Source organism: Podarcis erhardii (genome assembly GCF_964252035.2).
Source record: "Podarcis erhardii genome assembly, chromosome: 6".
NCBI classification, from domain to species: Eukaryota; Metazoa; Chordata; class Lepidosauria; order Squamata; family Lacertidae; genus Podarcis; species Podarcis erhardii.
Genome location: NC_138510.1, coordinates 57,328,296 through 57,350,701, shown reverse-complemented (window position 1 = coordinate 57,350,701; position 22,406 = coordinate 57,328,296). Strand labels below are relative to the sequence as shown.

Here is a 22,406-nt window from a genome sequence, read left to right as displayed (position 1 = left end):
GGGCAAAAGAGCCGCCCTTCCTGAGCTTCGCCTAGCCAGAAAAAAACATGGCGGCCGCGGCGCTAACCAGCCGCTCATTTCCTCCTTCTCAGAGGGCGGGGCGAGTCTGCTTTGGCGCGAAGTTTCATCCTGACGTAGGGAAGGAACCGCGCGCGCGCCCCACTGGGTCCCGCGGCAGAATCTCGCTCTCCGGGTCTGTGGAGCAGCTGTGGCCTCGCCGGCGAGGTACGGTAGTCCGAACCAGGTGCGACATCGGAGTGTCAATGCCATAGTTCAGCGGCCGGCGGGAGAGCTGCGGGTGGGCTGCAGAGGCGCCCGCCCTCCATCCTCACGTGCATTGGTCTCTGTGTGGATTCTTTTAAGAATCGAGTTGGGGTGGGGTGGAAACGGATTAAAAATTCGAGAATCGGCTTTCTTACCTATTTTGCATCTTTGCACCTTCATATTTCTGTTTCTTCACAGAAACCATGAACACGAGAAACCAGAAAAAGCGTATCTACTCGTGGCTTGGAAAAGCTATATCTGAAGACGAGCAGCTGCAGCTTTCCTCTTACAGGTATGTATTCTTTGGTCTGTATATTGTTAGAGGGTAAGCTGTGTAGGCTTGAGGCCAGTGTATAAATGTAGCATAAACTTGCAATCTTGGAAATTATGTTTTGCATAAGGCTGAGTGGCTTTCATTATTAATGGAGTACTAAAAGGTGATTATGTAACAATACTGTTGTAATTATTATTAGTGGAATGTGCTTATGTAGCACCATCGGTGTGCGTGCAGTTTGCAAAGTAAGAAAAACAGGCCCCTGCCCTGAGGAGCTTACAGTCTTAAATTTGACTGAGTGGATATAGTAGATAGAAGGGAGGAAGAAGGAAGTGTGAGTAACTGGGGAGGAAGTACTACATATTTAGGGAGTGAGGGCTATGGCTAAATCCAGACTTTATGAAAAAGTTTGTTCTTCTGAGGAGAGTTTGAAAGAGAGGGAGCAGTGTTATGTTGATTTGTGAACTAATTCCAATTATAAGAAGCAATAAGGAAGAAAGGGTATAATTGTTTGAAGAAGAAGCTTCTGAAAGCTGAAGGATGTAGATCTGGAATGTAAATTGGGGGTGGGGGGTAATAGAGGTAAAGATTAAGGCTGAAATCCTAACCCTATTTACCTGGGAGAAAGCCCCACTGTATTCAGGTAGACTTATTTCTGAGTCAACATGGTTATGACTACACATTAAACTGTCAGTCTTCAGTGTTGTTCCTTAACTGTAAAGAATGTGCAATCAATTTATACCCTTCATCTCCTAGGGGGATATCTGTTAAATCGAAAAATGTCAGTGAGATCTGTATTTTCCCAGGGGAGTTTATTTTAATAGAAGGAGAGAATGTGGATCAGTTCCTTGTCGCAAGACTTTTAAAGTTATATGAAGATGGTAAGTGGTTTATTATTATTATTATTTTCTAGCTCTAATTAAGATGTCACACCACTATTCAACATTTATTTTATAAAAAATTGATCAAACAACAATTAGAAGAATAGAGAAGCTAAGCAACTTTTGTGATACCATAATTTTTGTTAAATATGTATTTTTGGGCTATAGCTTAACATCTGTGGTACTGTAGAAAGGATTCGGGGCCCCATGCAATATAAATATGTTATAGGAGTTAACTACAGTATATGCTAATTTGGGGGCTTAATAATTAAATATTCATTATGTTTCCTCTTATTAAAAAATATGTTGGTATACACTTTTTATGTATATTGGATTTCTGATTTTGGCTTTTTCCAAGATAGCCAGTAGCAATACTTACTCACTCTTTGCAAGGTATTACTCTAGGGTTAGCCAGTGCTCCAGATGATGTTGGACACCCTCAACCTTGGCCAGCATGGCTCGTGGTCAAAGATGATGGGAATTCTAGTCCAATAGCATCTAGAGGAACCCACATTTGCTACCCATATATTATTCCTTCAAGGGGAATGAGAAATCAAGAAACCTTGGTTGTGAAGTTTCTGTTGAATGTTATATTGGTTATTAATCTTTATTGGAACACAGTTCCATATTGCAAAAATGCATTTTAAATTGTGTGCTTTAAAAAAGCTTTATGTGTTTTAAATGGCTTATGTTGCTTTCGTAGATTGACTTGCATTATCAGTTTTGTAGCTTTCAATGTTAGCCTCCCTGCTGAGTTCAGGAGTGAACCAAAGATGGATTTGGCTATAGTAGATGGCCATAGGAAGTGACCCTCTTGTCTTGACCTTATGTACAGTCCTATAGTTTATTTCTTTATGCTTGAAGTCATGAGAATCTAGAAAGTCATTAGGAAGCCAGGTTGCAATAATGGTAGTATAGCTTATTATTAAACAAAAGGCACCAGGTGTGGGATGATATCCCAAAGCCTCTGCTTCAGACTCAGGAGACAGGCTCTTTCAACCAACAGGGAATATGATAAGAGCTGCAAATGTAAAATAGATAGAACAGTGGCACAGACATCCTCAAGCCATAGTCATTGTTCTCAAAAAGTAAATGCACTCAGGAAGGCCATTCCCCCAGGGCAACCACCTGGGTCAGTCATCCCTGACTAACTACAGTAATCATAGTCATTGTTCTCAAAGTTAATTCACTCAGGAAGACCATTCCCCCAGGTCTTCTTCTCCTTCATTATGCCAACTCACCTAGACAGACTTCTGGATCTCCTTCAAGTCTATTTAAGACCAGGAGCATCATCTGCAAGACTGAAGATTATCTCTCCCTCTGAGCAGCCTCTGTGTGCATTCCTAGAACATCTTTAATTCACTGCTGAACTTCAAACCTAAGACTTGGGGGAAACTCTCCCCCTGTGATCCTGTTTTAATAAATACCTGGAATAATTTCAGGTGTAAAACCCTGAGCTCAGTGCCTGGGTTCCAGCTCTTCTATCATCTGCTCACATGTTTCAGGAGCACTTTAACAGACACTAAGAGAAGAAACTTGCAACTATTTTCTCTAGCTATTCCCCCTCCCCCTTTTTTTAGTTTAGAACCCTTATTTCTGTAAGTTAGATATGTGCTTGCATTAGAACAGGCATAGGCAAACTCGGCCCTCCAGATGTTTTGAGACTACAATTCCCATCATCCCTGACCACTTGTGCTGTTAGGGTTGATGGGAGTTGTAGTCCCAAAACATCTGGAGGGCCGAGTTTGCCTATGCCTGCATTAGAATATTGTTTTCACATGTGTGCCCAGTACTGCAAATGTATGCTGCTGTGGTTTATTGTTAAAACTACAGTCATACTTCGGAAGTCAAATGGAATCCATTCTGGAAGTCCATTCGACTTCCAAAAAGTTCCAAAGAATGTTCGCAAACTGGAACAATCACTTCTGGGTTTGTGGCATTTGGGAGCCAAAACATTCGTCTCACAAAGCATTCGACTTCTGAGGTACGACTGTTCCTTTGTAATAAATCCTTTATTTTTCTATAATCTTTGTGTGGGTACACATTCCTAGACTGGAAGGGTTCAGATACACACAGACAGAACAGCAGTCAGTTTGACTTCAGCTTAAGATCCTTTTGTGTGAGGGTGTCTTTTTCCCCCCCCCAGATGATCTTTATTGAATTTTTAGTTACATACTATACATACACATACATTATGTTTCACATTTGTTCTTGCTCTCCCGAGCTGACTTCTCTCCTTCCTTCTTCTGGCTTTTTTATGTCGTCTTTAACTTTTCGCATTGTCTTTGTCCATTTTATATATAATTGTTCTTCTTCATTTTTTCCCATTCATTTACAAATATTGTTCAACAATAGTCCTAATATACATTTTTAATTCATTTTGATATTATTATCCAATAAATTTCTTGTGTTGTCCTGTTATGAGTTTTATTGTGTGAGGGTGTCTTTGGGACCACATGGGTGGTAGTTTCAAACAGGATTCCAAAATCCATGTGTCTATCTGCCCCCCTTTTAACAAGGCTTGCATAAAGGCTGCTGGGGGTGGGGGCTAGTTGATATTGAATGCCTTTCCTGAAAATACCAAGTTTGACTGCTGCTGTTGACTTTCTCCTTAATTTAGTGAAACGTAAGAAAGCATCATACTGCTAAAAGGCTTCAAGTGCTCTTGCCATCCCAGATCTGAATTGTGTGGGTTTTTTTTTTACTTACTCCAGGTACTCATGAAAAGCGTGCAGTTGTGGAGTGGTTCTCCCACCTGCTAGAAATACCTCTCAATCAACGGAAATCCATGGGAAGAGAGGATCTACAGGAGATATTTTTGAATGAAAACCCTGAACGGGATACTGACATAACAGTTACACATATCATTGGCAATGTCACAGTATGTACATAATGTGTTAGAAGGCAAGAGAGGAGGAAGTTCCTTGGGAGTATGTTGAAATGTTATAATGCAGATTTATAGTATTGAAAAGTTTTTTTGGGTGGGGGAATCCATAGGGGTTTAATCTTTGAGGCTGGCCGCCTCTGTAATAGCAAGTGTGTGGGTTGATGCTTAGTTGCTATCTGGGCACAGCAAGCCATAGAAACGAGCCTAAGAATCCCAGTGGAGTTCATAGTCTTCCATTGGCATTGCAGCTTGACTTACCTACAGCTTCAGGAAATATTGATTGTCCCCTGCTGTGGCACAGGATGCTTATATGGTGTTTGTTTGGCTGATAACCTTACAGTGCAGTATTCTTGGAGAAGTTCAAGTAATCCATGAGCCAAAATATTCACTTTCACTTAGCAAGAAGGCAGAGGCTTCTATCTCACTTGTGAGGCTGTTTGAACTGAAGTGCTGCAGACTGCTTTACCAGCAATATATGCTGAACTTTGGAAATGAATCGCCATCTAAATGCAAACACATTGGGTTTGTTCAGTATTCGTTTTCTAAACAGCTAGTACATACCATACAGGGCAATTAGGTTAACCATGATTAATTAGATTAACTATGGCAATTAGATTAACTTTGGCAAGGCCATAGTCCCAAAGCTGTGTGTGCTGGAGTAGATTACATAATACTTGGAGCCACAGAATACTAAGCTCCCCCATTGGTGCTTATGGGAGTGGTAGGTGGGAAGCAAAACGGCAGACAATAATAAGAAAAAGTTCCCCCTGCCCCCTGTTTGCTGGCAGGCTTAGAACGTGGCAGTTCCTCCATCATGAAATCTCCACACATACACCCTTTACAGCACTGGTTCCAAATTGGGGGTCTGTGGCACATATCTGTCAACTGTCGGGGACATTCTTTTTTGGTGTGCCATGCTCGTGTGGACCATGTGACTCACAAGGGAACGTGGCCCGGTTTTGCACTGGGACATATTGGAGGGACGGTGGCACCATTCACATAGCAAAAACTACCACAGAGATATCAGTATTTTCAGAAGTAGGGGTTTCATGACTTGGCTTTTGGAAAACAGAGTGTCTGCAGTACTTAGCTGACTGGGAACCACTGCCTTTGGGTTTTTCAGCAATAGTAAGAGACAGAATTATGTCCTAGGAAAACTGCAAGTTGGTGCCATTACTCAAACCAGAAAGGTAATTCTAAGGATAGGAGTTTACGTTATTGTAAGAAAATGTTAATAGGTGTGTGGGGAAAGCTTTCCATTTGTCATTGTTATGCTTTAAACAATAACTGGAGAAGTTTAGTACAGTGGTACCTCGGGTTACGTACGCTGCAGGTTACAGACTCCACTAACCCAGAAATAGTACCTTGGGTTAAGAACTTTGCTTCAGGATGAGAACAGAAATTGTGCTCTGGCGGCGCGGCAGCAGCAGGAGGCCCCATTAGCTAAAGTGGTGCTTCAGGTTAAGAACAGTTTCAGGTTAAGAACGGACCTCCGGAACAAATTAAGCACTGAAGATCTATTGAAAGTTTTGCTATATTGATTGCATCATATTTTCACGGTTCTTAAGCTTTGAATATACTCTTTTGAGCAAATAATCATCTGATATTTTGCTACCTTTCTAGGTTATTCCACTGACCACATTGGAAGCATTGCCTGACCTATCAAATGATGAACACATTTTCTTTGTAAGAGAATCTTGGGATGGAAAAAAGTTTAAACCACTGCCTCTTAGCTTACTGGCAGAGTTGAAAGACTCTGTGAAAATGAAAAACAACAACACTGATTTTGCAAACGTGCACCACCTGACTCCTTCACGCAGAAATTGCTCTCTGGAAGTAGAAACCGAAAAGGTCACTCGAAGTACAAGAAAAAGCAGCGCCGCCATGATGGAAGTAGAATCAAGACATTCTGCCTCCAAATCCTCGCACTCTAAGCAGAGATGTTCCCAAAGACTAGCCATTGGCACTGAGATTCCAGGAGCAAAGAAAAAACTGCAGCTGAATAGTATGTTCACAAATGATCTTGCACATATTTTTGCCTGCAAAAACATTGTTAGCTCTGGAAGCTGACAAATGTTTTACCTAGGGCTGAAGAGAGAGAATTTTATGAATAGTGATGTAAAGATTATAAGTCTAAATACCCTTGAACAATTCTAAAGTAGGAATTAATGTGGTAAAATGGTATAATATTTCTCTTGTTCTGCTTGGTAGTTTTTGGGGGAGAAACTGATATGGTAGGGGTTTTTTCCTGCTTAGTGTAGATCAGGGGTCAGCAAACTTTTTCAGCAGGGGTCTGGTCCACTGTCCCTCAGACCTTGTGGGGGGGCCGGACTATTTTTTTGGGGGGGGGGAATGAACGAATTCCTATGCCCCACAAATAATCCAGAGATGCATTTTAAATAAAAGCACACATTCTACTCATGTAAAAACACCAGGCAGGCCCCACAAATAACTCAGAGATGCATTTTAAATAAAAGCACACATTCTACTCATGTAAAAACACCAGGCAGGCCCCACAAATAACCCAGAGATGCATTTTAAATAAAAGCACACCTTCTACTCATGTAAAAAAACACTGATTCCCGGACCACCTGTGGGCCGGATTTAGAAGGCGATTGGGCCGGATCCGGCCCCTGGGCTTTAGTTTGCCTACCCATCGTGTAGATACTGTCATGAGGTCTTTGGATGAGGAAGCTACTGTGAGTCAGACTACCTGTGATCCTTGAATTGGACATGTTCATGATTGGACCTTAGTCATGAAAACAAGTGTTCTGTCACAAGTAGCTAATACATTTGATAGTAGGAACCATGGTTAACAAAAGGTGATAGCCAGTGCTGTACTCAGACAAGGGGTAAATCATCTGTTTTCTGCTCACTTCTGCTACCGATTTATGTCCCCTGAAAGGTATGTATTGCATGTGAGAGGACCTTTCAGAAGGTGGGATGGGGATGGGGAAATGGCCCAAAACTGGGTAAAAAAAAGCTTGCATTTCACATCTTGGGAATTGAACCCAGCAGTTAATTCCTGTTCAACTGATATTACCTCAGTTTGGATGCCTGTTCAAGTGGTGGTGGTGGTGAATCATAGATTTGTAATCAAAACTAATGTTTTGAGCCCCTGTTGAATAATGTCAATAGTGGTGGTCTCCAAATTTATGACCGCAGTTGTATGTGTTCAGTGCAAATAAAGCTAATCAAATACCTGACATGGAATCTGTGTCATGTTGGATTATGTCTTATTTAGCACCCAGTTTTATATCATTTATAGAAGAGCAATCTTGATTTTGTGGGGTAACAGTGGAGCTTCTGTTGCTTTGCCATAAAGGTTTGGAAGCTTGTGATTGAGAGGGAATAGAATTCTGTCCTGCCACTTTATTGTACTGGACATAGAAACATAAATAATGAGATTGCGTTGTTAGGAACTGTGGGATGAAGTGTGCTAAGTAAAAACCACACAAACCTATTTGTTTTCCAAAGGCAAAAAAGTGGTTGAACTCTGAGCCATATTGCAGCCAACCTGTTTGAAAGTTCTGTTCTGCATTAACTGAGTTCTCTTAACCAAAAGAAAACCTTTTGTTAGACCATCTGGCACATGTGAATTCTAAACTGATTGTTGCCTTGCTAAAAACTTACTCATTTTGCTACTTTTGGATTTTAGGTCCAACAAAACCTGGAAGAGTGCTGGCAGAGCAAGATATGATTGAGCTTCTAGACTATGGTTTCTTTGAGCCTCTGGAGCAATCTGCCGTCAAACGAAAAGTGACATTTACTGGCATTAAAGGTTCTCCTCCAAAAATACCCTGTGCTGCTGTTGCTGAGGGAGACCTCTTCCTAGACATCAAACCACTGGGAAGAAAGTCTGAAAGACCCAACAAAAACTTATCATCTCCTTGCCAGAGTGACCAAGTTTCAAGTTTGAAAGCCAGGAGTTCTGCTGTGAAAAGGAATGCCACAGAGTAAGTTGCAAGTGTCAGCATTCTGTCCCAAACCCTTAAATGTGGCCATCTGTGTGACATACACTAATCTAACAAAAAAATTCTGTTGAAATAGGAGACAAAGATTCTTGAGGTAGAATACCTTTGCTTGAGAACATTAATATTAATTTGCTTTTGTTTGTGCAGCAGATCGATAAACGTTCAAAAAGGTTTAATTTTTAGCAGTAATAATAAATCTAAGATACAAATAGCACCTGCCCTACAGGGGTAGCCTACAGTTCCTCTCCTCCCTGTCCATCAGCCATGCTGGCTGAGGACCAGTTATACATAGTGACTAAGATGAAGATCTTGTAGAGCAACTCTCTGGGCTGCATGACAAAATGCTTTTGGAAATTGGGGCTTTCCAATATTAGTTTATGATCTGGTACAAGGGGCTGCTGTTTAAAGAGAGAGTGAAAAATTAAAAATCCTCATGTACAAGGTGATTCTGACTAGTCGATACTGAGAAATCCAAATCACTTATTTTTCTGAAGTCAAAAAGCCCTCCAGACTCTGCTTCTCCATCTTACAGAAAACAGGTATTTCCGAGTGGTACCTCGGAAGTCAAACAGAATCCGTTCTGGAGGTCCGTTTGACTTTCAAAACGTTCGGAAACCAAGGCGCAGCTTTCAGTTGTCTGCAGGAAGCTCCTGCAGCCAATCGGAAGCTGCGGAAGCCCCGTCAGACATTCGGCTTCCAAAGAACATTCGCAAACCGGAACACTCACATCTGGGTTTGCAGCATTTGGGAGCTAAAACATTCGATTTGCAAGGTGTTGGGGATCCAAGGTAGGACTGTATTTTGATAGTTTTATATGTAAAGTATATTTTACTCACATTGACTATTTCCTTCTTGAAGCAACTACTCAGAAAATATTTAAAAGGCATTAAAGGTAAGGATGAAAAATTAGGAAATGGACAGTGCAACCCTACACAGTCTAGTAAGAAGTAAGTCCACTGAATTCAACTGAGACATACTTCCAGGAAAGGATGTATAGGGTGCTATTCTCAAGAGCCAGGCTGCTTGTGGGTATTTATTTTGAAATATTTTAACCCATCCTTCATTGCAAAGTGATCCCAGAGTTGGGATACAATTTTTAAAAATGTAAATCGCAGTATCATCAATATGTTTTCCTATGGTAAAACCAGGGAGAATTTACTGAAATGAATTTTAACATTTATTTCCCAAAAAATCTCTTAGAGGGATGTTTTATGTTTTTCTTTCCCGTTAGTTCAAATGATGTAAACAAACAGGATAAGATTTGCAAGGCAGCCAAAGAATCCAGAGTCTCAAAGAGCCAAGCAGCCATTCCTAAGGTCAATTCAAAGACAAGGTGGGTGATCTTTAGAGGTGTTTGTGGATCTTTTATTTGTTTGCCCTAAGGAATATCCCCTTCTGTTTTATTAAGCAAGTGAAATTTTAAGAAGGCTTAAAAATATATCACTGCAGTTTTACATCAGTTCTACTTATTATGTGTATAAATTCATATCTAGGACAATATAGTATACAGAGGTTTGGTAATTTCTGTATCATGTAACCGGCAACATGGATGGATGACCCTCCTTCAGCCAATATAGATGCTGCCCGGGTTCACACGTCACAGTATGCCCAGCTCTGCTTTTGCAGCACTGCACAAATGTGCAGGCTGCTGGAGGGGAGTCTGCAGCGACTTTGCTCCTCCCCAGTGTTTTTTTTTACTCTTGCACCTTGCTGAGCTAAGCCAGTGTTTGGCTTAGTGTGTTGTCCAAACTGCACATTTGCATGGCCCCAGTATAGTTTGGCTTGTCATTATGTGTGAACCAGATCACTGAGTGTTAACTGATTTCTAGACTACATGCCTAAGCTGAAGTGCTCATAGCAAGAAATATTGGCTTCACTGTGTGCGTTCTATAGCTGACTTTTTTGTGGTGCTAAACTTTACAGTAAGATGCTGAAGTGACAATTGATGGGAACTCAGAAAGCTAGTGCTTTCTGTCAATCAAGGCACAGTGTCTTATCACTATGATGAAGTCAGAAAAACCTCCCATTTTCCCTTGCAGATTGGGTGAAGAACCAGAAGTCGTGAGCCCAGCGCTGACTCCTCGTTCACGCAGGAAATGTGTGCAGGCGACTTCTGCCCGCATTGCAAAACACCTTAGGTAAGAATGTATTCTTTTTACAGACGGTTTGGCTACAGGCAGTTCACAGCCCAGGGGAGCCTGCTTTGTTACAGAAATGAACGTGCAAGGATTGTCTGAGTGTTTCTGCGTGCACTTGTATGCACACACGCACACACACACACGTATTAAGCCAGGGAGGGTAACCCAGCTTTAACCTAAAGGCCACATTTCCTCATGGAGACTCTTCCGATAGCTACCTTCCAGTGTTGGTGGAAGACCAGAGGCAAAAGGGGCACAGCCACGGGGCACCGGCTGTGACTCATGCCTTTGTACAGTAGGTTACATTCTGGCCACAAAGAAGTCAGAGGTTTCTACACCCACCCACATCTCTCCATACTTCATCCAGGCAATCAAGAAGCATTTTCACAGTTAAAGGGCACATTCTACCTGGCAAAAGCACCTGAGGAGGGTGGAGCAAGGCTGGTGAGGTGGGTGGCCTAAGAAGAATCCCTGAGGACCAGATCAGAGAGAGCTGAAGGGGCTGCATTTGGTGCCTAAAGTTTCCCACACTTGCATTAAGCTATCTTTGAATAGATGGCCATTTGTAGCTTTTTTCAATAACACAGAGTTCACTTCTAGAACAAGAGTTTGGGATCTGCCATGAGAAATTTCATGTCGCTTCTGTTTTCTTGTCTAGAGCTGATGTGGACATAGTAAAAGAACCAACAGTGTATATTTTCATCATATGGGGTGTACCTTAATGTTATCACCCCCTTCTTCTCTTCTTCTTCTTCTTCTGGTTTCTCAAAACTGAACCATCATTATAAACGTATTGATCTTTACTGTCACGGCCGCCTCAGTTTTTGTTCGGCTGATACTGTCCGACCAAAGAACTTGCAATTATTTAAAACACATTAGTGTACAGGACATAAGAGGTGATAAATCCATTTGCCTTAAGTTTTTTTAATACAGTTGAGAAGGATGAAGAGGAAGAGGATGACATTTTCCCCTTGGAAAGTTCTGCTTCAAGTAGCAGCGATGATGAAGGTGAAGACTTCAAGGTGCTCCGTACACCTAAGAGGCAAGCGAGGTCTACTCCAAAAATCTCAAGGAAAGCGGCTGCTGGGACTCCTGCCAAGGGTCCAAGCAACACTGTAAGTAGAGATTTCTGCCATTTTTTGTTGATCTCTAATTACTTTGAGCAGTTGTATGAACTTAGTGAACTGCCTTGTTCAGAAGCTTGGGTGCTCAAGAACATAATGTAGTAGCTGAGAGCAATCTGTGAAGACAGTGGCTCTGTTTCTTAGCTGTATAATGACATAGAAGCATGGGCGCCATTCTCTGCATTGTGACTCTCTGCTGGGGGGGGGGGGAGTAAGACCACCTTTGTTTTATTATGCTGAGCTTTGCCACAGATAGCACATAGGTGTTCATAGGACCTTAGGATTGTAGAGCTGGAAGGGACCCTGAGGATCATCTAATTCAGGGGTCAGCAAACTTTTTCAGCAGGGGGCCGGTTCACTGTCCCTCAGACCTTGCGGGGGGCCGGACTATATTTTGAAAAAGAAGAAGAAGAACGAATTCCTATGCCCCACAAATAACCCAGAGATGCATTTTAAATAAAAGCACACATTCTACTCATGTAAAAACACACTGATTCCCTCACCATCCGTGGGCCGGATTTAGAAGGCACTTGGGCCGGATCCGGCCCCTGGGCCTTAGTTTGCCTACCCATGATCTAGTTCAACCCCCTGCGATGCAGAGGAAAATGCAGCTGTCCCATACAGAGATCGAACCTGCAACCTTGGCGTTATCAGCACCATGGTCCAACCAACTGAGCTACTCCAGAGAGAAAGGACTCAACATTCTTTCTTGGGACCCATTATTTCCTCTTACCTAATCCTGTTGCTTGAAATCTAACTTTTGGATAAAGGTGAAGCACTTAGCCATGCTAGTTTGCTGCAGCAAAACCAACAAAGCCTTGTGGTGCCTTAAAGACCTGAAAAATTTATTTGGCATACAATGAAAAGCTTAAGCCACAATACAATTTCAAAACACTATAGAATCCCTAGTTACTTTTTATTACTACATTCAGTTGCTTTTTCTTTTAAATTGTTTTCAAGATTTTCAAGCATAATAAAATATAAACATTAACCAGTTAAATAAATTTAAAATATATCTGAATCTATAAATATCTTTACTCGGTAGCTTTGGGAATGTATTAGAAAACAGAGAAGAAAGAAAAGCATCCTATTTAAAATAAATATATACCATATTTTTCGCCCTATAGGACGCACTTTTTCCCCTCCAAAAATGAAGGGGAAATGTGTGTGCATCCTATGGGGCGAATGCAGGCTTTCGCTGAAGCCTGGAGAGCGAGGGGGGTCGGTGCGCACTGACCCCTCTTGCTCTCCAGGCTTCAGGAAGCTATCCGCTAGCCGTGGGAGATGCAGCTCTCCCACGGCTAGCGGAGACCTTGCCTGTACCCAGAAGCTTCGGGCTTCGCGCAGCCTGTTCTGGGGGCTGGGGTCGGGGGAAGCTCGGGCTTCCCCAGCCCCGCACCTAGGGGGAAAGAAAAAAAATTTTTATTTCCCCCCCAAAAAACTAGGTGTGTCCTATGGGCCGTTGCGTCCTATCGGGCGAAAAATATGGTAGCTGTTTATGTTTAACTGGTTCTCCATTCTGAGCATTATTACCTTAGTAAATGTGATGAACGGTAAGTTAGTCTGCAGTCCCCTCTTACCTGGAAATAAGCTCCATTGAACTAAGTACTTCTGAGTTGAGACACGTATAGGATTGCACAGTTAGGAAATTAAAAGAACAAGCCATATCCAATAGGGTTTTCATTTGGTGTGATATTTTTTCCAATATGGACAGGCCCAGAATATCTCATACCATTTTTAAACAAACAAACAAACAAACAAACAAACAATCTGTTGCTTCCCTGTTTAACTAACTCCTTAAGTTTGGTTGCAAACCTAAGTATATCCCTACTATTTTGGGATCTTAATATCTTTAAATGTTTGGTGTATACAAATTTTGAGACCAGTTGTGCTCTGGCTGATATTCAAAACAATAGCACTGATATTTATGGATATGAGTTTTCTCTGCAGCCTGAGCCGAGAACCCCCAAGACCCCACGTAATGCTACCCCCAGAATCCGCAGCCGAAATCAAACCACACAGAAGCCTGGCAATGTGCTGGAAGAGGCTAGGATAAGGTAACAAGTGAGGAGAACTGGGAATTACTTTTGATGGGTTGTGTAAAGGGTATTTATGGTTCCAGTACAAGTCATGTTTCTCTCTTTTAAATAGATACATACTTAGTATTCCGCGTCACATTCTTCCTAGTTTCATGTTTGATTGAGAAGTCTTTGAAAACTTGGTTTCAGTATTCAGTTTCAATTTCATTTTATAATTTTGAGTCTCGGGCCCTAATAATCATTCTTTAGAGTATTCTGCATATCTAGATAAGAATTCATTACCTCTTCTGGGATTTAGAAGCTTGTAACAAGGCACTTGGGTAACCCTCTTGCCCTTTTGTTTTCTTTTAAACAGGCTGCATGTATCTGCTGTCCCAGAGTCCTTGCCCTGCCGTGAAAAGGAGTTCCAGGATATCTATAACTTTATAGAAAGCAAACTCATTGATGGGACAGGAGGGTGAGTGTCTTAGGTGGGAGGGAGCGGGATTAGCTCAAATGAGTGAGAAGCATAACAGCTGCTTGTGAACACCTGGGTTTCATTTAAAAAATAATAATGTGGAGATCATGCCAGTCCCCACCCACCCCCAAAAAGTAAACAGTTTCCGAGATTTATAATAAAGCTTATTTGTGGCACTGTGCTTAGAGGCAGATGCTTTTAAAAAGATGTGGGTTCGAACCCGCATGTAGTTTCATCTTTATGAAAAGGCTTTTAGGAGTGGTTAAATAAGCACATCCTGTTTCAAAGTTCTTCAGGAGCTAATCGAGAGAGAAAAAGAGAGCTTATTAAGTCCAGTGCAGAAAAGTGGCAGAGCACCTGTTTCATATGCAGATGCTCCCATGTTCAAGTTCCAGCATATTCAGTTAATAATAGTATTATATAGATTGAGTAAAGGTTTCAGAGATTTTCTGCCTAGGGTGCTGAAGAGCTGGTTAAAGTCCTAGCAGGCAAAGCTGGGCTAATGTAGAGTAAGGCCACATTTATATCAGGAACATAGGATCCAGGATTCTCCCTGCCTTTCAGATTTACATGTTTACAACATAGGTGCTCTTCCTGTTTCAGGTGCATGTACATTTCTGGGGTTCCTGGAACAGGTAAAACAGCAACTGTTCATGAGGTCATTCGTTGTCTTGAGCAGGCAGCCGAAAACAACGAGTTACCGTCTTTCCAGTGTATAGAGATCAATGGTATGAAGTTGACTGATCCCCATCAAGCCTACGTGCAGATCTTGAACGTGAGTGCATGTTTTGTTATGTTTGGGAAGAGATTTTCCAAGTCTTTTAACTGAAACTGCTCAAGCAGACGGGCCTTATGCTTGACTTACCTCTGCAGAGCAGAAGAGGGAGCTAAAACAATTCCACCGAAAAAGCACTCCAATCACTACTAGCCCACTAATTCAGCCTTTGTCAACCTGGTGCCCTTAGATGTTTTGGACTACAACTCCCATCAGTTCCAGCTGGCACTCCAAAACATCTAGAGGGCACCAGGTTGGTGAAGACTGCTCTCATTCTACATCTTGCTTGCGAAAACATTTTTCATTATCATTACCTTATTGCATTTATATGCTGCCTTTTTTGCCAAGGCACCCCAAAAACAGCTTGCAGTTTTAAGATACAGTAGTTGGATTTCACATATGAAATGGATAGGATTGTGCTATTGGTATAGGATTGTGCTATTGGTAAAACAGAATGAGTTACTACTTATTGCTGGGTTGTAACTTCAGCATCTTTTTAATCGTGTTTAGTTACTGACAGGCCAGAAGGCAACTGCAGTCCATGCTGCTGAGCTGCTGGAGAAGACATTCTGCAAGCGAGGACCTAAAAGGAAAACCGTAATACTTGTTGTAGATGAGGTAATGCTAGGATTTGTATAGCATCAGAAATAAATTTAACCTGATGTATATGTATTCCAAAACTAGGGGATTGTTGCCTTTTTGATCTGTACCATGAAACTGGCTTAATTGCAGCCTTGGGATTCAGCTACCCATGAGGTTGTTTGTTCTGCAAGGACAAATTTATTGCTGACAAAAAGGAAACATCCCCATTTTGTACATTTAGCTATATGTAGAGAAGGTAAAGGGAGCTAATTTTTTAAAACAACACAATGTACATTTAAATGCTGGCTATGTCTGTGTTTTATTCTGTATCCCCCTTATGTGGCCATCTGTAACAGATCAAGTCTTGCCCAAGGTTACATAAATCTGTTCAAACCTGTGATTGAAACCAGATTTCCCACATATTTTGTAGACCATTTTATGTGAGCTTGTAACTTTGTCATCCCTTCTTCCTTGTTCCAGCTTGATCTCCTGTGGACCCGAAAACAGAATGTGATGTACAACCTCTTTGACTGGCCAACCAAGAAAGATGCCAAACTGATTGTCTTGGCCATTGCTAACACCATGGATTTGCCAGAGAGAATTATGATGAACAGAGTAGCTAGCAGGCTGGTATGTATTTTCGGCTTTACTGCTGTGGTTATGCAGAATTTTTTATTGTGTCCGGAGATCAGAGCGTTGGTAAATTTCCTTGGATATTAACTGATACCATTGATCACTCGGAGGAAGGATGAAGTGATGCATGAATACTCAGGCTACATGTACTAGCATGCAGCAGATGCACAAATTAATTTCCCTAACTATAGTAAATGTCCAGAATTGTGTCTGAACACACGCACTGGAGCAGCCAGGGGGTTTGTCAGTCTTATTTGGATAGCTGAATTAAGACCATCTATATATTATGGAATGGACAACCTGTGACTCCCATCACCCCTGACAATTGGCCATGCTATGTATTTTGTTGGTTCCATGAAGATATAACTTCTTTGTACTTGGATATGCCTCTTTTCTTGTCTTGTGAGCAGAATACCATGGTCAGACATGGTAAAGATAAGAATCGCTTCTGCCACTTGCATGTAGGAAGGTAGGTGGCAAGCAATAAGAGTGAGATCCAATGCTGTGCCTAGTGGACATGGCAGGGGGTCCCTCTGCAGCCTCCATTCACCCCCAGCATCTGCTCTGGAGGTTCTTCCAACCCTTAGGAGCTAGTTTTTGGGGTGTGGAGGTGGGGCTGCATAGGGGAGAACTCATCTATGCAACCAGAAGTCTTGTTTTGCAAGCAGGCTATAAAACACTGTTGGCTGTCACCTTAAATGTCAGAATTCAGTCTGAAACGTCTCTGCTCACAGTGGAGAAACATGTTTTTGGGTGTTAAGCAAGTTCTTGAGATGTACCAGCAATTAAATGTTCACTGTTTTCTTCACTGGTAGGGTCTTACCAGAATGTCCTTCCAGCCATATACCTATAAACAGTTACAGCAGATTGTCTCATCAAGGATGACCCATTTGAAAGCATTTGAAGAGGATGCAATTCAGCTTGTTTCTAGAAAGGTAAACTTGGGTGTACGGACAGGCATGTCTATGTTGTTTTTATACAGTGGTACCTCAGGTTAAATACTTAATTGGTTCCGGAAGTTCGTTCTTAAACCGAAGCATTCTTTTTTTATTATTTAATCATTTTTTCAATACAGTACAAACAACAACCAGAAAAAATATACAACAAAAACCACAATAACACTAATAACACAATTTAACAATTCAGATTTGAGTACTGATATACCTATAACTACACCTTTTTAACAATATTTCCCCACCTCTCCTCCCCCTACTTCCCACCACTGTCCGCCTTATCGCTTAAGTATTCCTTCCAGATTTCTACATATTTATCCTTTCTTAATTTGCGTCAATATGTGATTCGTTCGTAGGTAACTAGTCTGTCCATATTGTCAATCCATGTGCTCAATGGGATCTTTTTGTGGCTCTTCCAATTCATCAAGACAAGTTTTTTTGCTCCTAATATGGCACAATACATTTGGGGGTTTTGACCCCTTGTAATCTCCCACATTTCCAGTATATAATTTAGAATTAAATTCATTCTTGCTGCAGAGCTCCTCAGCGTGTCTGCTTACGCCTTCATCTCAAAAGCAGAAGTGTCTAACCTGAAGCATTCTTAACCTGAAGCACACTTTCCCATTGAAAGTAATGGAAAAGTGGATTGATCCATTCCAGACAATGAAAAACACCCCCTAAAACAGCAATTTAACACGAATTTTATTATCTGACAAGACCATTGATCCATAAAGTGAAGGCAATAATCAGTGTACCGTACAATAAAATAAATAAGACAGCATTGTAGATGAAAAAAAATAACATTTATTTTTTTTCTTACATGCACTAATGATAGTCATTGTTTGGATGGGGGGCTTTTATCCATTTCTGCAGTCGCACAATCAGCCAGTAGCTGAACTGGGCTCCACACGATCCCCAAAACAATGGCAGACGGCAGAGTCCCCCAGAAGTCCCCCAAACGAAGGAGCAAAGCAGAGACAAAGGCACAGGGCAGACTCACATAAACAAATCCCAAAATCCCTTGCAGAATCCCAAGATTTTCCACTCCTCCCTCCCATAGGGTAGGTGGGCTTACTTGGCTAGGTGCCACCCACCTTGCTACAGCTGGGGGTGGGGCAAGGGTTGGTAAAGGGCTTTTTGGCCCAGGCTCATCTTTGTTTTCTTAACAGCTTCACTGCTCTTGGTCTTTGTTAGGTAAGTGTTCCTTACCTAACTTTGGAGCTGGGATGTGGGCCTGGGCATCCTGCAGGTGTCAGGGCCTGGCTCCAGGCCTTTGCGGAGGCCTCCGAGAGCTCCCATGGCTGGAGCCCAATCGTGGAGCCTCTGTAGGCCCCGCGGATGTCCGGGCTTGGCTCCAGGCAGTGGTGAGGCCTCCGAGAGCTCGGAACACTCACTTCTGGGTTAAAAACGTTCATAACCCGAAAAAACGTAACTCGAGGCGTCCATAACCAGAGGTACCACTGTATTTGAAAATCTGGTGGCAATTAGCACTGGCCTTAATAAATTAAACCACCAGAAATAAAGAGACCACATGGGCAACAAACATGAATTTTCTATTTTGTCTGAATTCTAAATGCCTGTGTTTGAAATGACTAGCAGTGGTTGGCCAGAAAATCATATAAAAGTCATTTGAGTAGTGGCTGCGTATATTTTTATTTTGCACGTAAATGAGATGTGCAAAAAGGCAGTTCCTTGTTCCTAGTGAGATTGACAATTTCAACTGAGGGCATTACAACAAGAGTGAAAGAGGCAAAGTTAACAAGGGTGAATGGAAGAGGCTGGAAAACCAAGGGATTTAAGAAGAAAGAATAAGAATCCAATAATAAATGTAATGTTGTGGGAAAGAAGTTGCTCAGCCAGCTGCTTTCTTGTGAGTCGCCTGAACTGTAATTAGCCCGGATTGGCTGCAGGTGGGTACGGTGAGGGTGGGGTCAAGAGGAGGCCCCAGACTCCTCCTGGTGGCTATTTATAAGCCTCATACAGAGATGTGGAAAGAAGTAAGGAGGCAGCAGTGCCTGTTAATGGAGGATGGAATAACTGGTGGGGAGAGTTAATTGAGTTATCTACTTCCTTCCTCCCCCTTCCTGCATCTGCTCTGATCTGACAGGAAGACAGAGAAAGGATTATTACCTTTTTCGGAAGGAAACATTGAAAAACTGCACTATGCTTTGTGAGACTGCAACAACTTTGTCGTTTAAAAATTTTATTGTTTTGTTTTAGGTGGCAGCTTTATCTGGTGATGCAAGACGTTGCCTTGATATCTGCAGAAGGGCCGCTGAGATCTGTGAATTTCCTAATCAGAAAAGTGTCCGTGGATTGGTCAGCATGGCACACATTATGGAAGCCATAGATGAAATGTTCTCATCCCCTTATATACATGCCATTCGGTAATGTACAGTAGTACATTAGCTGTGTAGCTTCTCTGCTTGAGGTCCCAGAGAGCAAATTCTGATTATCATGCTGTAGCAGCCACCTATGAACTTGTTATACAATGATTGCATCTGTATGGGGAGCACATTATTCTATAGCATCTAATTTGAAGCAAATTCCAGTGATTGATTTAATGGCTACCACAGCACAAATTGTGTTCTAAAATTTTAGCATAGCAAAACTAATTTAGTGGTTCAGTACTAACATGTCAAACCAGTTTGTGCTAACCTGTATACAACTCATATCCTTGTTTCAGCTTCTGCTTGATACGTTTTTGAAAGTGGCAGAATTAGGAAGCTCGGATGTTAGGATACAGGTGCGCGCTCTCTCTATTTGGATAGAGCGACACTGAGAATTGCAATTGTAAAATAAAATTTTGCAAATTACAGAAAGTTCTCTTCTGACAAAATAAACAACCTTTGTATGCTGGGTGTTTGTAGTTCTTTCAGACGTATGGTTAATTAAACTTTCTGTATACACATATTTTAGAAGCAAATACCGTTACATCAGAGGTTTAGACACTGCTTTTCAAGCCAAATTATATCTGTTACACAGTAAAATCTTATATATGACTAATTAAGCTTTGGGGGCTTTTTGTTCTCTTTCAGGAACGCTTCACTGTATGAGCAAATTTTCCTAAAAGCAACAATTGCAGAATTTCGCAGGTCAGGACTGGAAGAGTCTACAGTTCAGCAGGTAATCTAAAAATATTGCATGTTGAATTTGTTTACTATCTCAGCCAGAATGCTTTAGTTATATTCAAAGAGTGCACCTTTGACTGTTGCTATGCACATATGTAGGTCATTGCAATTTAACCTATTGTACACGTAGGCTACAGTTCACATATATGCATAGACAAAAAATTCCATGCTTTTTGCTTTCGTTAGTTTAAAATATTATATGTCTCTTCTTGGGGTGGGGGGGGACTCTCAAAATGACTTCCAACCATCAATATACAATGTAAGTCACAAAGCTTCAAATACCGTAAAACCATAATACTAAAAGGTAAGCTCAGATGTTGCAATTGTACAGTAAAATTGAAAAATTACAGAAATCAAACCAGCAATAACATTAAAAGAATATCCAGGCCACTTTTTTTAAACCTCTTCCTGTTCAGCTACCTTATTTAAACTCATAAACTTGTTTTATACTAGCAGGGAGTGCCTGGCACTGTGTGGGAATTTATAGAAGTGGGGGGGGGGGGAAATGTGCTATTTAAATGGATAATCGATTTGTGAGTGTGGATCACCATGCCAAAAATCAGGCAAATCGCATTTGGTTCTGCCATCTTGATTCAAGATTGTGCCTGGCATTCAAATAGCGATGAAGTCTGGCACCCCCACCTTGGGAATCCCTGTGGCCGAGTTTGGCAAAGATATTGCCAGAGGCAGCTGAACCTATGCCAAAAAAACATGAGCAAAGTCATGCCAAAGTGATGTTTTGGTCCACCATCTTGATTCAAAATGGTATCTGGTGTCCAAACATTGACAACTGCAACCCCCATCTTGGAAATCCTTGTGCTGTGTTTGGTAGCAATACCTTGAGAGGTGTGTGAACTTGTTGACAACAGATGGATGGGCAGACAAACCACTTTCCAAAATATATCATTGATGTTGAAAACAAGTCAGTTTACTGGATGGTGGCTGTAATAATAAAGCAGTCACAGACTCAGTGTGGGGAACTTATTTAAAAACTTGTGGTTCAGAATATACAACAAATGTTGTATAAAATAAAATGGTACTGGTTTGAATTCTATTAGCAATTGTTCACCATTGAACCTCAGTATTAAATGCATAGGGAAAATGTGCTCTACTACTATTGAGCTATAACTATATACAGTGGTTCCTCTGATTACAAACTTAATTTGTTCCGGAGGTCTGTTCTTAACCTGAAACCGTTCTTAACCCAAGGTACCACTTTAGCTAATGGGGCCTCCTGCTGCTAACACACCATTTCTGTTCTCATCCTGGGGCAAAGTTCTTAACCCGAGGTACTACTTCTGGGTTAGCGGAGTCTGTAACCCGAGGTGTTTGTAACCCGAGGTACCACTGTATATAACTCATTAGTTTCCATACTTTTCCAAGAAAGGAAGGAGATCAGTTATTCGCTTTGATTCTTCCTGTGTTTTCATAAACCAAGTCCCCCTCCCCTTTTTTTGTTTCTTTAGATATTTCATCAGCATGTTGCATTGAGTAGAATTGAAGGCCTGCAAACTCCTACTGTATCAGATGCACTGGCAGTTGTGTCACGGCTTAGTGCCTATAGACTCTTGCTAACAGATTCTAATAGTAAATATATCCACATGCGAGTTCGACTTAATGTTAGCCAGGACGATATCATGTATGCCCTCAAAGAAGATTAAAGCAACAGAGCACTCGTTATTGGTACATGTATTGTGATTAAAGCTTGAACTTCCATGTTTATTTAATTTGTTTTGAATTTTCTTTTCATATACCTTTGTATTATAGCATTTGTAATTGCATTCTTCTAAAATAAATCTGTTTTCTTCAACTGTTCAGAAGGTTTCCATTTTATTAAACTTCTTTCAACTTTCCTAAAGCTCAATTTAGCAGGGGGGATTTTCTGATCAGGAGCTTCCGTTATGAGCTAATACACTGTCCTCCTTACCTTTCATCTACTCCCTGGTTTTCAACAACTAATTTGCTGAGACAAACTAGAATTTTGAAGAAGGAATGGCAGCTCAGTGATAGAGCCAGGGTTTTGCGTACAGAAGGTCCCAGCTTTAGCCCCTGGAAACTCAAATCCTCTGCTACTGGATCCTTTTAATTGGAAAAGCCTCTGCCTGAAACCCTGTGTGTGTTGTTTACCAGTCAACATACAAAAGCAATACTGGGCTAGGTGGAGAAACAATCTGACTTGATGTCAGTCAGCTACCTAAGTTTCTTTGACATCCATGTTAGCAAACTGCTTGACGCTAACATCCGAAATATATTTTGCAAACATACATCAGATTATGGTTGGAGGCAAAGTGCTA

General features: G+C 41.4%; 1 protein-coding gene across 3 annotated transcripts; it reads left to right on the top strand.

Moving 5' to 3' along the window:
* Positions 1 to 40: 40 nt before the first annotated feature.
* Positions 41 to 21,932, top strand: ORC1 (origin recognition complex subunit 1). Of its 3 annotated transcripts, none has more exons than XM_081866761.1 (18): positions 41 to 225; positions 463 to 556; positions 1,295 to 1,419; positions 4,134 to 4,300; positions 5,930 to 6,311; positions 7,965 to 8,262; positions 9,512 to 9,613; positions 10,320 to 10,418; positions 11,338 to 11,533; positions 13,493 to 13,599; positions 13,937 to 14,038; positions 14,642 to 14,813; positions 15,324 to 15,431; positions 15,876 to 16,025; positions 16,844 to 16,963; positions 19,202 to 19,368; positions 20,020 to 20,107; positions 21,579 to 21,932. In XM_081866761.1, exons 1-18 carry the CDS (start codon positions 48 to 50, stop codon positions 21,771 to 21,773), a joined length of 2,850 nt encoding a protein of 949 aa, XP_081722887.1. In that variant the 5' UTR covers positions 41 to 47; the 3' UTR covers positions 21,774 to 21,932. The 3 variants fall into 3 exon arrangements, with proteins under 3 accessions (XP_081722887.1, XP_081722888.1, XP_081722889.1); XM_081866762.1 differs by having other exon boundaries at positions 9,512 to 9,630; positions 10,340 to 10,418; XM_081866763.1 differs by having other exon boundaries at positions 152 to 244.
* Positions 21,933 to 22,406: the final 474 nt, after the last annotated feature.